Source organism: Pezoporus flaviventris, unplaced genomic scaffold (assembly GCF_033815535.1).
Source record: "Pezoporus flaviventris isolate CSIRO_AGI_PZ_B2104156 unplaced genomic scaffold, CSIRO_AGI_Pfla_v1 ptg000001l, whole genome shotgun sequence".
NCBI classification, from domain to species: Eukaryota; Metazoa; Chordata; class Aves; order Psittaciformes; family Psittacidae; genus Pezoporus; species Pezoporus flaviventris.
The window spans coordinates 63043628-63060628 of NW_026892549.1; the positions used below are offsets into that span (position 1 = coordinate 63043628).

Sequence of the window (17001 nt, forward strand, 5' to 3'; positions counted from 1 at the left end):
CCCAGGGAGTGAAAGCTTTGACTTTATGGAAAGTGTAGTGTCAACATGGTGGGAGCCCCAGGACACTGACATTGATCAAAGTGGGGACCTGCTCAGGAGTGAAGTTTAAGGGAAAGTGAAACTTGTGCTGGTTAACATATCCTACATATAAGGTGTGCTGTTTGGCTCATTAGCAAACTCACTGATGTAATTCAGGTCCTGTTGTCTGACTGCTGAGATCCACAGCTGGCTGTCACGCTGGTGGCCATGCAATGGGAGGAAGCGAATGACCTGTGACAACAAGATAAGACACGCTTGGGACTCCATGTAGTCAGATGGGAAGAATCAAACTATCCTAGCTGCTGTAACAAGAAGATAAGATGTGCTTGGGACTCTACATACTCGGATGGGGGAGGTGAACTATTCTGGCTTATCATAACAAAGTCTTCTTGCGTTACAGGCAGTCATATAAATAAGACTGATAAAGCCATCACTTTTCTATCCAAGAATCTCCCAGTCAGAGACAAGTAATGGGGGTGACACAGAGTCTGATATTTTTGCTATCTTTTCAGCTCTTGCAGCTGATAAAAGGTTCTACGGTATGGCTAAATGAGAATGGCTATGAGGATCTGGTTGTTGCAATTAATCCCCAGGTACCAGAAGATGCCAACATAATCCTGAACACAATGGTAAGAAAGTCTGCATTTATATGCTTTGTTCCTTGGCATTTGTGACTTGACTTTTCTCCTTGGAAAGTAGCATGAATCAGGTCCAGCTCTCACTCTTGTCTATAGGTTTTTCATGTTGCTTTGACTTAATCATGGATCAATCCCATAGTTACAAAAATAGTAATTTGCAATTTTTCTTGCCATACATTGTTGCTGCTAAGAGCACTAATTCTCTCAGACAATGCTGTAATATCTCTTTTGGGAGGCAGAGTGAGATTAAGTAGCTTTCCAAATTATGTTTACCTGAAAGAATGTCTTACTAATGCGTGTTTAATAGCCATTGATTATACTAGTGTTCTTTCATTAGATAATACGTCTTATTATGTTCCTTTAAAAATTGTAACTGAGAGAAAAAGCAAACACACCGAGAAAAAAAAGGTTCAGTTTTAGTGGCATTTCTGGGCTTAAGTTTTATTCCAGTTCACATAGCTGCCTCAATGTATAAATTCCACTGGAATGCTAGCCAGCTCTCAAGGCAAAGACACTGTTTTCCACTAAGTGAAACCATTTTAGAGCAAACCTGCTCAACAGGACACTTCTGACGAATGCCCAAGTTCTGCAGTATTTCTAATGCCTACTAGTCCTGATGTTGGACTGTATCAGTCCCATGTCATCCGTAAGATCAAGTACAACGGATACCATCAAATTTTTAACATTTCCAGATTCGTTTTATCTTGTAAGAGGAGGTTTACATGGAGTAAAAGTGGACGTGATTTCAGTTACTGGCTATCCCTGTTTTTAAGAGTAAGCAGAGTTTAGATCACTCAACTTTCATTAAGGAGCAAACCACTGAGAGTGTGTTTTAATATAGAAGTGTATGAGTGATGGTTACTGTTAGTGTGAGATATAGCACATACCAAATTCACATTAGAGCTGGCCTTATGAGACTTGCTCTGTCACCATTCTTCCAGTTCCCTTGAGCTAGTCAAATTGCTCTGTTCTATCTGAAGAGCAGGCAAGGGGTCGCACAGGGACAGCTGATGTGGCACGTCCCATTACTGCTTAACTTCTCATGGGTTAGCATGACTGTCACTCTCAGTCCTAGCAAACTGAATCTCTTCAAGAAATCTCCTTTAGATGAATTTTATATACATGTAACATGGATATTTGATTCCAGAGCCTCCTGTCTGAGCTTGTTTCTTAGATGATGAAAAGCCTATGGGACAGGTTTCAGGTCCCTCCTTCCTGATTGTTTTTTTTCCACTGAACGCTTGGTTGTTAGTGGAGAGAAAAACAAAGAAAGAGAAAGTTTTTTCTGATGCCTCTACTCTAAGCGAAGTGGTGAAAGATCAAGAGGAAAGGAAAGTCATGGCGACATATAGTAACCATCATACAAATAAGAAGAAATGAGAAATGGTGAATTTGAGGGGAGAAATATGAGATTGGTCAGATAAATGAAAAGCAGGTGCAGTGCTGAATCTTGCCCATATGTGCTGTCAGGCCAGTATGAATTTAAGGCTAAAATCCCTGTATTCAGTAGTTTTCACCTCGCATGAAGGCTAAAGTGGGAGTTTTATCACAGTCTGTGATTAAGAACAGGATTATAGAACCACTGAGAAATTCCAAGAATGACAGCTTAGTCCTCGGCTTTTTTGTTTATTCTTTTCTTAGCGAAGATTGTAATGCTTTCTTAGTTTTGTGCTGTGTGCTTCTACTTTTCTGCACTGCTGTTTCTCGATAAGGCTCATTGCATGTGCAGTCAAATGTTTAATGCTAATGTTGATATTGATATTTTGTTTTCTTTCATCCCCCAGAACATGATTAAAAATGCTTCTAATTACTTGTTTGAAATGACAAAACATCGATTTTTCTTCAAGTCTGTAAAAATTATAATTCCTAAAACATGGAAGAAAAATACCAACTACTCAAGAATAAAAACAGAATCATATGATCAGGTATGATTTAGAGAATTTTTTATGGTCAGAACAAGGAAAAGCTACACTGATGAGGCTATATTACAAATCACAGCAAGACGTAGGACTGACTCTAGTAGTTCTTACTCAAAATTGTTGAGGGTGTTTTCAGGGTAAAAAGAATTGCAGTACTGAATTTATTCAACAAGAACAACCCAACTCTTCTCTACACCCATGTCATGTATAACTTTGGTCTTACTTTTTCAGGCAGATGTCATCATAGCAGACTATTATATGAAACATGTAGATGATCCTTATACCTTACTGTACGAAGGATGTAAGATGAAAGGACGGTACATCCATTTCACACCTAACTTCTTGTTAAATGAAAATCTCACTAATGTTTACGGAGAAAAAGGTAATACTATTTAATACCATTTAATTTAATTGCCTGCTTTACTGTTCATACAAAAAGGCCAAGATTTTCCTCAGTGAATAATAAATATGGATACTTCAATTTGCTTGTTAAAATGCAAAAACCTCTGAGAGGTTTTTCAGAAGGAGTAAGTACCTGTAAAATGTCTGAAGTTAAATATTCAAACACTGGATCCATAGAACCATAGAATCAACTAGGTTGGAAAAGACCTTTAAGATCATCAAGTCCAACCTTTACCCAGAAGTTGCTCATTCCTTTGAAAACTTGAAATAGTTATTCCTTAATTATAAATATTTCACAATCTTCCTCTATTACCTCAGAGAAGAATGACTTCAATTTGTTAAAAAGTCTAAGGAAAACATTGAGCAGCTTTTAAGCAGTTTTATTTAGAATGTGCATGTGCTGTTCTATTTCAACAGGTCGAGTATTTGTCCATGAATGGACTCACTTTCGATGGGGGGTGTTTGATGAATACAGTAGAGACATGCCTTTTTATGTGTCTGAAAAAGCAGCTATTGAAGCAACAAGGTAGTATGTTTTTCCTATTTCTGCTTTTACAATACTCAGGTTTAAACATTTCAACAACCTTTTCATTACGTTTGTCATCTGTGTTGAGTCTGTACTTTGCAGAGTGTCCACGACCTGCTCATGTGATTAAAAGATGCTTAGCCAACAACATCTACTGCCTGCTCAGCAGCCCAGAAAACCACAGCTGGTTTTGGTGTTGTTTTGTAACAGGTTCAGGAGATGAGGGTGGACAATCTTTTCTCTGTGTGCAACTGCAGACTTCAGCCACTATTTGTTTCATACCTATTTGACCTGATTTTTGCCTACTGAAAACGACTGCCTATTGAAACCACTGTGATTTTAAACAGTTTCTACAAAGAGGGACAATAACTAAATGAATGTGGAGAATTAGTTCAGGCTTGCCTTTTTTCCTAGCTCAGGCATACCAATACAATCTTTTGTACCGCAAGGATGTCTTTCCTGCATAGCCTACGATTATCACAAGAAAGATCATAAAAAACCACAACTGTTTTATAATTTTAACTATTTATAGATTAGTTTGAGGACGCTGCCGGGCACAGAGAAAGCCTACAAATGGACTTGTGCAGTGGCTAGTGCAGTGGTGTGTCAACAGCTATTTGGCTTTGGGCAGTCAAAATTCAAATAAATAACCAGTTACAGACTATATGTATGGGTTCTTAAGCAGCCCTGCTTATGTTCTCTTCCCTTAGCTGTCCAGCTGGTGTGACTGGTATTCCTGTTTTCCAAGACTGCAGAGGAGATATATGTAAGCCAAGAAGCTGTAGATATGATGGTCAGCTATATGAAAAAGGATGTGTATTTATTCCAGATATACGCCAAAATATCTCATGTTCTATTATGTATATGCAATACGCACGTCCTGTAAGTATTACTATACCCTTCTGGACTTAAGAGTCTAGTAACACTTAGGGTCTAACCAGTGATTTCTGCTGGGGAGAACTATCAGTCAAGTGCTTCTTTAATTAATTCCAAAGACTATGAAGGATGCTATAAGTTCTATTAAAATCTGCTCAAAATGGAAGACAAAGGAGCTACTAGAAATTATTTGACAGCTGTTTCCTGTCAATAAGGGAGAGGTGTACAGCAGCCTCAGAATCCTTCTTGCTTCGTGTTTGGAGAATCAGGTTAACAGGCATAAAAGTGAAGCATTCTTGCCAAATGCCATGTCCATAAGGTAACTGTAGATTTTGATCACTCCTTATGAAAACTGGTGCCTGAACTGCGTTACCTGGTTAGCTCTATTACACTCCACTGCAGAGCAATCTGGTCTGTCTATCTAGCCTTAACAGGGGAGCAGCAGCCCACTTATCTCAAAAACAGCCAGGATAACCAGGCAGGCCTCCTCATGTCAGCTCCAGTGTTTGGGACAGGGGTTAGCAGGATGGACAGTATCCTTGCAGGCTAGGTTTCTGTGGTATGGTGTCACAATTCCTCCGGCTATCAACTTCATTTCTTTGGGCAAGCTGTTTCCAAGAACTTCATGGGTGTACTGGGCTTGGTTGGGATACAATAGCTTTCTTCGTAATGGATGATATGCTGCTTCTCTCAAAGTCTTGACTTTGTATCTTTTGCATATTTCGTTATTTGACTCAAGAAAACTCACATGAACCAGTCTAAGAACACCAACTTAACCCAAGAAGTTGGTTAAATTTTCAGGTTGCTAACTTGAACTGACCTCCATGCTGTTCAGCCACAATATCTATGTTAGCAGGCTTAAATCTAGTAGGACCTCCATGAAGCAGTCACTCCAAGGATCTCAGTACTCACAGATAAAATGCTTGCTTTCTACATGTCACAACATGCTGGTGCTTATGTAGAATCTGAGATAAGTTCTTTGGGAGCACTTTCTTCACTTGCCTCTTCTAAGATCCTGGCTAGAAAGTCATCATGGCAGAGTACATTCAATGGAGAAGAACACCTCCATCTGTCCTGTCCCCCCACAACAAACTTCATATTTTCTGAGATATTTTCTTATGCTCATACTGTTGGGATCAGAATTATTATCAGCTTCAATCTGACTTTCTAGGTGGTTGAATTTTGTGATCAAAACACTCACAACAGTGAGGCTCCAAATATGCAGAACAAGATATGCAACCACAAAAGCACGTGGGAGGTAATTATGGAATCTGATGACTTTCGCAACTCGACTGCTCTAAATACTTCTGCACCCTCCTCTGAGACTACATTCAGGCTACTACAAGCCCAAGAAAGAGTAATTTGTTTAGTACTGGATATTTCTGGGAGCATGAGAATGGTAAGAATATGCATCTTATAAGCAATTTTTTAGCAAAAATTCCTAGCATGATATTGCTTGAAAGTATTGAGAGTTGTAGAGCAGACTTGCTCTTTCTTTTGTTATCAAACATCAATTTTATATCCTTTCCTGCCTTTGTTCCAGACCTAGAATGAAAATGCCCTTGTATTTCTTCCAAGCAGCAACATATCATAGATGGAGTTTCACATTGTACTTTTGTTATGAATGATTCTAAATTTTAAAGTAAATACATAGGTCATGATACATTAATAAATTAGATGTTCTTTCCTCATTACAATAGTGCTCTTCGGAATCAAGAATGTAAGCTGAAGTAATGTTATGTCTTTTTAACACAGCTGGGGGCATTTTTCCCTTTTTTTTCCATAAACTTTGCATAGGTTTATTCTTTTACAACTTCTTGTGGCATGAGATACTGAGCTTGTTTATGGATGCAAGGTTTAGTAAACATCCCTGAATATAGGCTTATTTCCATAAATACCCTCATACTTTTATAAATCTGCATAAATTGGATCATCTGTAGAAAGATGACAAAATTTTCTGGGTAGGTAAGGCAGGTGTCTCATAATTTGTTAATAGACTTCACGCCTCTATGATAAATGCTTTAAAAGATAACTTTTTTTTTAGTAATCTGTTCAAATATTTGCATTTAAAATAGCCATAATTTTACTTTAGTATTATTTCTATTTTCAAAATACTTAGTCTCTAGACTAATCTACTGCTCATGCATCATAGGTTTTGTCCTTTTCCATTGCCATCATGCTATCAAACCCAATAAATAGTGACAAAAACCTTGATTAGGAATGAAGTTGTAACATCAGAAGATGAACTTTGCCTGGTTATATCTTTCTTGGAAGCTGCAGTTTGCTGTGCTTTCACAAGACCAGAAAATCGTTTACATCTCCTCTCTTCTCTAACTGAGCATACACAAGTTACATTATGGCAGATAGTTTTTAATTACAACCTGACATCAATAAATCCTACATTTTGTTTATAGCCACAGCTTTTCAAAGAGACTGCATTCTAAGGATGTTTTTTTTCACATACAGCACAATCGCATGGAAAACCTCCATACTGCTGCAGAGACGTACCTGCTCCATGTTATTGAAACTGGCTCCTGGGTTGCAATTGTCACATTTGACTCTGATGCAACTGAAAGAGCTCATTTGCAACAAATAACCGATAATGGGACACGCCAAAAACTTGTGCAATTTTTGCCTACAATTCCTAGTGGACTGACCAATATCTGTGCAGGGATACATAAAGGACTTAAGGTAAAGTACAATGTGGAAATATCCTTGGGATGTAGGGAAGTGAGGAAGAAGTGAGAAACATACTTGAACATGGACTTCCGATAGAGTTAAGAGAGAGAATATGGTAGAGTTAAGAAAGACAAGATGATTCTTGAATCTATCAGGAGAAAATTCGGTATAGAAATTGGCATTACCATTATATGGCATTAGGAAGAGTATTACTAGAAGACGGTCCAGATGTGCTTTAAAGTCCATGCTTTAAAAGGCTATTGAAAAAGAAGATGAAATTCCAAAATTAACTACAAGAATGATCTAAATTTGTGAATAATTCCCACAGCTCAGTAGTCATGAATCAAACCCCTAAAACCCCAAAAACTGTGAAACCACATATATCTCAGGAGCTTGGGAGATTGGGAAACAGGGAAGTTCAGGTTAGATATAAGGAAGAAGGTCTTCACTGTGAAGGTAACGAGGCACTGGAACAGGTTGTCAAAAGAAGTGGCAAATGCTCCATCCCTGGCAGTGTTCAAGGCCAGGTTGGATGGAGTCTTGGGTGACACGGTTTAGTGTGAGGTGTCCCTGCCCATGGCAGGGGTTTGGAACTACATGATCTAAAGGTGCTTTCCAACCCAAACCGTTTATATGATTCTATGATTGTTATTTATTTGTTTGTTATACTTCCTTGGGCTGGCAGTTTGAAGTCCCAGATGTCACCTTATTCAAATGCAAAACTGAAAATAAGAAGCAGCATGTAGGAAAAAGAAAAGAAGGGAAAGAGAGAAATTGCACAGAGAAGGATGAGACTTCCGAGGTGGGTGAGAGTCCAGGGCAGGGAGGAGGCTCAGGACAGGGGGACCTCAGAAGGATGACCGGCAAACAGACAGGGATGAAACAGCCTTGACTACCCCTTTCTGCCCCACCTTAATTTACCTCAGAGTCCATCCTTAGACAGAAGTCTGTCCTTCTGTTCTTCTGTACTCTTGAAATTTTGACTGGAGAATAGAGTAGTTCCAGACAGGGGACAGAAGTTTTTAATGTGATGCCCTTAAATATCCAGTCCCCGAACCAGCAAAGCATATACAGGCGGAATGATTTTGACATCTTAAATTTGGGACAGTTTCCTGCCCCAGGAAAGTGTATATTAAATATTCACTATTTATAACTGAATACTTACTAATCTGAGCATTTAGAGCTTGCAATTATCAATTACAATAATTAATATTGTAATAGTTCTAGCATTACATAAAATGTCAAACACTTATTAAAGAATAAATTTGTCTTATATTGGAAGTTAACAGCTCCAAATGCATACATTAACTGTGTCCTGGGATAAACTAGTATTTCAAAATCATTCTGCTGCTTATATCATGAATTCTTTTCTCGATGCAGGTAATTGCAAACAAAATGAATACTACATATGGTTCAGAAATTGTGTTATTGACGGATGGAGAGGACCCAGGGATAGCAGCTTGCTTTAATTTGGTGAAACAAAGTGGGGCTAAAATTCACACCATTGCATTGGGGCCACAGGCAGACAAGAAACTAGAACAACTTTCAGAACTAACTGGTAAATATTCTACAATGCACTCTCACTCTCTGGCATGTTCAAGTATGAAAATGTAAAAGCATGGCAATGCCATCAGTCTGGAATTTTAGATTTAAATGTAAAAAATTAAAACAAATCTAGTTTTAAGGAAATTTTGTTATCATGAGCAGCTTTTTTTTAATGCAAGCAAGCAGAACTCTTTAGATCCATAGTTACCCTTTAAGAGCTGTCTTGGTTTAAAACATGACAACAACCTATTACTAAGGAGATTTTCTTATGATATTGTTCTCTAACATGAAAAGAAATGTCTAGAGTTTTATTTCTGGCATTACATTCAATAACTAGAACTTTCTATATGCTTTTACTCATAAGCATTTTTTAGTACACAAAGAATAATGATTTCCTCAGCTGTTGCAGCTGAAGTGCACTGGCTAGGAAATTGTAAGCACAGTGACTACCCTTGTCATAAGCAAGCATAGCTGAAGCTACACAATTAGTTTGAAAACAACCATTTAAAAACTGTCCATAGGGGTGTTGCTTCATGCTACTGCACCTGGAAGTGACAGGGAAGAATGAGAACTTCTTGAGTAGATCTAGAAAGCAAGCTGAGTCCAGACAAATACAGTGAATAAAGATTCTTATTTGAGGGTGCACATGCTGTGCATTTTCAGAGTACAATCCACTTGGTTTAGCAATTTAAATAACTTTAAATACCCATACACACTCTTCAACATCATTAGATCAACATGACAAGGACAATGGTGGAGTCCAGATTTTAATTCTGTCCTGGCTTGTATTTTAAGACAGAATTTGTTGTTTAAACTCCCCTTGTGGAGAATTTATTAAAAATGATTTTTGGGGCAGAAAGAACCCAGATGGTCCTTCACCATGTAGTTGTCAACCAGCAGGTCTTCCTGCTTAGAAACAAAAGTCAGTTTTTCAAAGTTACTAAATATATCTCTCAGATAAGACCTCCTCCACCTCATATTACTCTACACGTTCTCTCACCAGACACAGCCATACACCTGATGTAACCTGCACATCTTATGTCAGTGTGTGCAAGACGGACAGGGGTGAGAGGGATAACCTGTGAGTTGAGAACACAGTGATGGCTCAGTTTATGTCTGACATGTATGATCCTAGTTTGAAAGAGACTTGCAACAAGTGCATGAAGTGCAGATGGTGAGACACGAGCCTCAGCAGAACCGTATGAAGCCATATTCACAATGAGTTCATTAACAGCCCTGCGCTAGTATGAGAACTTCCAATGGACTAGGGCTGCTTGAACTCAGACTGCGTGCAAAGAGATCTAAACTTCATGTTCGGAAATAAAGATGATCTGGATTTTAAGAGTTAAAAACCATGGTATGCCACTGTGTTTTTCCTACAGAGGTATTTCAGAGCAGAATTTCACTGAAAGGATAATATGTGACTCCAAAACCACTAGAAGTCTAAAAATATTGTACTTGATGACATGCTGCATCTTTACCAATGAGAGATAAAATGAATTGATTGCACGAGCCGGAATTTACTATGACACATACATTGACACATTAATAAAAAGATACATTTTGATTTTGATTTTGTAACAAATTGGCTGCCTCAGTAGAACATTCAGTACCAGAAGTCACATAAAACTGAGCAATTTTAGTCAAAATTAGTATTTCTAATTCTTTTGCTCTTATCTTTCAGGAGGTTTAAAGCTTTGTGCTCCAGATGGAGTTGTTCCCAGCAAATTAATTGAAGTGTTCAGTGCAATTACCTCAGGAAATGGAGATACTTCTGAACAATCTATTCAGGTTTGAATTTCAACACTTGTGTTTCCTCCTATGCTTTTAGATGATCAGTAATTGAATTCATTTAGACATGAATGTGCTCAGTAGCTCAATTGCAGAAAAAAAAAGCAAGTCCATTTCTTAGTGATCGCCCACATTTCACTTCAAAGAAATAGATCTATAATGTTATAACTTCTATAATTCTTGATTTCAAAAATATCAAGAAAATTATTTATCACAATTATCAAAGTCCAAGAGACTTTGACAGAAAAGCAAGCAGAAATCCTACAGGATGTTTAGTTCACTCCTATCTGAAAAATTACCTTTTAGAGCATTTCAACAGTCTAACTTAAACAACAAAGATACAATTAAAAATACAGCTTCTCTCCTAAGCCATATGTATAATTTCAATATATAAACTTTTAGATTTTAATCTAGGACAACTGATAATTAGAATTTAGCAATGCATTCCTCATTTTGTTAGTATTTAGTACAGATCTGGGCTTATGTTTTATCCAAAGTACACCACTCACAGAGATAGCTAGATTATAAGCAGCAGTTAATGTAGCTTAGAAAATTGGGTCTGGGATATTTTGAGTTGTTATACTGTCTTTAATTGACTCTTCTGTCCCACCTATACAAGGAAAAAGAACTAAGCTTATGACTGCAGTGGAAATACAGCTTACTGGCACAATGCTTTAGATAGGCAGATAAATAGATACAGAAATGAAGGACTTACTATAACTTATTCTGTTTATTACAATTTTACACTTGAAATCAATGTTACTATGCAAGCAGCCATTTCATATAGTGAACCTGGGATTTTGTTAGTTTTCTTCATTCAATAGCTGGCCAGGTAGCTCTTAATTTTCCTGTAGGTCGAGACAGCAGAACTAGAAAGCATCCCATCTTTTCTATATAACTCTGAGTTAGAAATACTTAAGCAGGGATCTTTTTTCATGGTAGTTTCCAAAAGGTGTAAATGCTTTTCAATTGTCTCCTCCAAGACTAATCCATTTTAAGTCAGCAGTGAATGGATACTATATTTTGCAATGGACAAAGAATCACTCTGAAAATACGTTAAATACTTCTTTACTAAATAGCAATAAGACAAATTTTATTTCTCTAACCACAGCTTGAAAGCAAAGAGCTAGTTGTTCAGCATTCTGCATGGATGAACACTACTGTGCCTGTTGACAAAACTGTGGGAAATGACACTTTCTTCAGCATTGCATGGAACCTGTCTCAGCCATTTTTTTTCCTGAGGGACCCCAAAGGAAAAGAATATGGAAGCTCAGACTTTACAATTGATAGTTCAAACCCCTACACAGCTAGACTCCGCATAAATGGCATTGCAGAGGTAAAGACTGAACATTTTCTGAATTCACATTCTCTATAGACTATCATACAGGTTTTCTTTAATTACTTTTTTATTATTGTCCTGTTGGAACATGAAGCTTTTTCACTAGTTTTTATACTTTTGTATTTTATTTACAGGAGGGTGATTGGCAGTTTTATATTAAAAATGTTCACACAGCAACTCAAGGTATATCAGTAACAGCTACCTCTCGACCAGCATGTTATGATGTTCCTCCTGTGATTGCTGCAGTTCACGTGAACAGGGCAAATACAGCATTTAATCCAGTTGTTGTTTATGCAGAGGTTAGCCAAGGGTTTTGGCCTGTTCTTGGTGCAACAGTGACAGCCACTATAGAGAAGGATGATGCTACAGCAGTAACCCTTGAACTTCTTGATAATGGTGCAGGTAAGATTCCATATATAATAGTAAAAACATTAGCAGTTACGCATTTTGGAATCCAAGTCTGCAAGTTCCCCTCAGATTTAGTTCACTAAATGTTAGCTTTAGAGTCACAGAACAGTCAGGGTTGGAAGAGGCCTTAAAGCTCATCCAGTTTCAACGCCCTGCCATGGGCAGGAGACATCACACACTAGACCAGGTTGCTCCAAGCCTCATCCAACCTGGCCTTGAACACTGCCAGGGATGGGGCAGCCACAGCTTCTCTGGGCACCCTGTGCCAGCGCCTCAGCACCCTCACAGGGAAGAGCTTCTGCCTTAGATCTAACCTGAACTTCCCCCATTTCAGTTTGAACCCATCACCCCTTGTCCTATCACTATAGTTCCCTTCAGACACTGGAAGCTGCTCTGATGTCTCCACACAGCTTCTCTTCTCCAGGCTGAACAGCCTCAATGTTCTCAGCCTGTCTCCATAGAGGAAGTGCTCCAGCCCCTGATCATTCTTGTGACCTCCTCTGGACTTGTTCCAACAGTTCCATGTCCTTTTCATGTTGAGGACACCAGCACTGCACACAGTGCTGCAAGTGGGGTCTCATAAGAGCAGAGCAGAGCAGAGGGACAGGATCACCTCCCTCGACCTGCTGCTCACACTCCTGTTGATGCAGTCCAGCACACAGGGGGTTTCTGGGCTCAAACGCACACTGAAGCAGCTCATCTGCAACATCTGCAAGCCCTTCTCCTCAGGCTGCTCTGAATCACTTCTCTGCCCAACCTGTATCTGTGCCTGGGATTGCCCCAACCCAGGTGTAGGACCTTGCACCTTCATCTGTTTTTATGTATGCATTATTTATAATTGCATTATTTATTTTATCGCATTTACATTATTGCATTATTTTCAAGAATACTTTTTATTAGAACAATAGTAAGACATTCCCAGCATTCAGCATCCTTCAATCTCTTTTCATCTCTCCTCTCACCACTGCTGTATAGCTGTAGCTTTTTAAGTGCAGCAGTAGCCAGCAATGCCTCCTAATTTTGTCCTTGCTTTCACATATATATACATATATATATATATATATATATACATAACAAAACTTCAGTGTGCTACCCGGTGTTTCTTAAACATCTTCTATATTCTGAAACCTGTGAAGTTATTTTTACATTGCTGCCAGGCTTGCAAATTTTGTGAGCTTGGATGCCACCAGTAGATCGCCTATTGCAGCCAGTCAGGTACAACTGCAGAAGTTCACTTAAAGAGAAGAAATCCTTGATAAATTCCTGGCCAAAGGGGGAAGCATGACACTTCTCTAATTTATAGGTACTTTATGTAGTAGAAGGCCAGTAAGTATTAACTTGGTGGTTCCATACAGTAACAAGAGGTTTACCTAAAGGTGTTAATGCAAAATGGTTCTTTTTAACAAAATATATATGAAACACATACTGTCATAGTGGGGGCACTCCTCTTGTTAAAGATGCACAGATTACAAAATACTGCCAGGTTTTCTGCATAGTAATGTTCAGCAAAAATAACCTTGTTTACCAGCAGGTATTTTGAGTTAGTAATTCCCAGTAATTCTATACCAAGGTGCTGACATGATGAAGAGTGATGGAATCTATTCAAGATACTTTACTTCTTTACAAGGCACTGGAAGATACAGCCTAAAAGTGAAGTCCCATGGAAGAAATGCAACCACCAGTCTTAGCCTCAAGCGAAATCAAGCCTCGTATAATTCAGGCTACAGAGAAAATGGTACGGAGAGTTTACAAAACAGACAGTTCTTTGTCTGTTTGTTTGTAGGGGTGTGTAGCAAATGAGATCATTTAGATTCACAAAAACGGCATTTCATCTTAAAAGATGTCTCATCTATTATATTAAAATTTAATATTTTTACACTTTTACATTGTGAAATTTAGAAAAATCAGGATTAAAATTGTCTAAAACCTCATGAAGTACATTCTATATAACCAAAATTCTCTTAAGGCCTGCAATATGGGTAAAGAGATGGATGAAACTACCTTATTGCACCCTCGGCTCACCAACATCTGCAACCTGCTTTACTGGTTGCATCATTTCTAATTTTTACACATTTCAGACTTTGTCTGGTTTGGGGGTTTCCTAATTTTTATGCTGAGAATCCTGAGATCACCTTCTTTTCTGTCTTTACTTCACTAACTTTCCACTATATTTGAATAAGCTAAAGAAAATGTTTAGGATGAGAAGAGACAATAAAAATGAGAAGAAAATGCAATTCAGAGTTCTGTCACAATGAAAGTTGAAAAATGTTTTAAACAGGTAAAATTTACATGACTGCACCAAGACCTGAATTTGCTGATGAAGAAATCCAAGTCCAGCTGGGAAGTTTCAGCAGAATTTCAACAGGTTCTTTTGTAATGAGTACAGGAGATCCTGCTCCTATTTATCCACCCTGTAAAGTTACAGACCTTCATGCTCGTATAGAAAACAGAACAATAGTGTTGTCTTGGACAGCTCCAGGAGGTGATTTTGACAATGGAAAAGGTGAGTGAGATACTACATTGCTATGAGATGAGGTTGATATTTTTATTTGGAAGGACACACCCTCAGAACCACCACTCAGGGGTGAAGGCTACATCTTTCCTACCTGAAAATGTAACCGAACAGAAACTTACCTTGTTGCATAGTACCTGTTTCAGTTCTCCTTGTTTTTCATGTTAAAAAAAAAACCTAAACAGCCAACAAGTAAACCAAGGAATATTATAAGCAAATCAAATAAATAAAATTATAGTACAACCACTAGAGACTTTAGCAGTCTTGGTCCATGCCTGTGCGTAACGCCAACATGGAAGATACAAAGCTTTAGTCTCTTTTCAAAGATGGAGAAGGACCATAGATATGCAGTAATGTTCTATCCACAATACTCCTCTTAAGGTTGCTGCACAGGAAAAATGAAAACTGATTCCAGATGAAATGTACAAGCATTTCCTTGCATAAGCTAGAGACTGTATGTTAAAATCTACAGTCTACAGTTATGCAGATTACAGTTTCAGATGAAAACCTTACATTTGTCTACAATTCTTAATAGCCGTACAAGGAAAAAAAAACCACCAGCCAAAAACCCCAAATCTCAACTTCTTTCATTGTTATTCAGCAATTCCATGTCTAAAAATTTTTTATCCTAAAACTATTGCACTATAGTTTAAGATAGCAGGTCTACACGGTGTGTGAACACTTGCAGGGACGGTGACTCCAGCACTGCCCTGGGCAGCCTGATCCAGTGCCTGAGCACCCTCTGGGGAATGCATTGTTCCTAATCTCCAGTCTAAACCTCCCTTGGTGCAGCTTGAGGCCATTTCCTCCTGTCCTTGTTCCTTGGGAGAAGAGACTGACCCCACCTCACTACATACCTTGTGCTGAGAGAGAATACAGATCAGATGCAAAGCTTATGCCTGCTATCTACAAATATACAAATATATTTTAATTGCCATTTCATCTTATGTTTGTATTTGGACAACACAGTTTCTCATTCAGCTACATTTTGCACAGATCTGCACAAAGCTAGGAGTGTTGGTGAAATCATATCTTTAAGGCACATTTAATTTCAATTTTTAATTCAGAAGGAGTTCCCCAGACCCAGCCACGGTAGACTTTTGACAGTAAGGCTTAGAAGCAAACTTGCCAATCCTCCATGTTCACAGTATCACACAGTATCACAGTATGCTAGAGATTGGAAGGGACCTCAAAAGATCATCTAGTCCAATCCCCGTGCCGGAGCAGGAACACCTACTCCCCTACACTGCTCTCTAACAGGTCGTTCCCCAACCTATACTGGAACCTGGGGCTGTTCCTGCCCAGATGCAGGACTCTACACTTTCCCTTGTTATATTTCATCAAGTTATTCCCTGCCCAACTCTCCAGCCTGTCCAGGTCTCGCTGGATGGCAGCACAGCCTTCTGGCGTGTCAGCCACTCCTCCCAGCTTAGTGTCATCAGCAAACTTGCTGATAGTACACTCAATTCCCTCATCTAAATCATTGATGAATATATTAAATAATACTGGTCCCAGTACTGACCCTTGAGGCACTCCACTAGTTACAGGCCTCCAACTAGACTCCGCCCCATAGACTACAACTCTGGCTTCTCTCCTTCAGCCAGTTCACAGTCCACCTCACTAGGTGGAGTAATGTTGAGTAATAGTCAGTAGTAAAACAGGAATCATTAGGACATTTTTTGTACAAAATGGCTCTAGAAGTACTGTACTGTCACTGCAAGAAACGATGTGAAAACATTTATACTTGCTTGCTATTAACATGTGGTTTTTTTCCCCCTAGCTGATCACTACATAATAAAAACCAGTAAAAATCTTCTGGACCTAAGGAATAACTTTGATCATGCTACTTCTGTGAATTGCTCTAATCTCATACCTAAGGAAGCTGGTAGAGAAGAATCATTTGAAATTCAACCAGAAAATAAAACAGAAAATGGCACCAAAATCTACTTTGCTATATGTGCTGTTGATGATACCAACTTGATTTCAGAGGTGTCTAATATAGCCCAAACCACATGGTTCCTTCCTCCAAAAGCATTTGTGCCTTTAAATCACCAAGGCAGCACTAACGGTGCCAACACTGCAGTAATAGTGGCAGTAGCAACTCTGTGTGCAGCAGTTGTCTGTACTATCATAAATTCAACTCTCTATGTTTTTAGCAAAAAGAAGGGAAGACTGGAGATTGAAAAAATGCAAAGGCATGTGTAAAATAAAATGAAAAAATAGAAGGAATTTACTGCAATTTTTGCTACGCAAGTTTCAAAGTAGGAAAAGAGGTATTTGTACATTAAAAACATAAGAGCACTGACTTCCAGCAGATGTATTTGTCT

The 17001-nt window shown here is 38.5% G+C and overlaps 2 protein-coding genes across 2 annotated transcripts in view; one reads left to right on the plus strand and one right to left on the minus strand.

The window, feature by feature from the left end:
• The window catches only part of ODF2L (outer dense fiber of sperm tails 2 like), a 44262-nt gene that overhangs the window by 22175 nt on the left and 5086 nt on the right, over nt 1-17001 (minus strand). The window lies entirely within an intron of this gene.
• Nucleotides 26-16967, plus strand: CLCA4 (chloride channel accessory 4). The gene is made up of 15 exons (XM_061455371.1): nt 26-80; nt 487-668; nt 2462-2602; nt 2828-2978; nt 3416-3524; nt 4235-4406; nt 5572-5799; nt 6867-7091; nt 8460-8637; nt 10309-10415; nt 11527-11751; nt 11889-12156; nt 13733-13897; nt 14441-14665; nt 16455-16967. The coding sequence occupies exons 1-15, from the start codon at nt 26-28 to the stop codon at nt 16877-16879; spliced, it is 2856 nt and encodes a 951-aa protein (XP_061311355.1). The 3' UTR covers nt 16880-16967.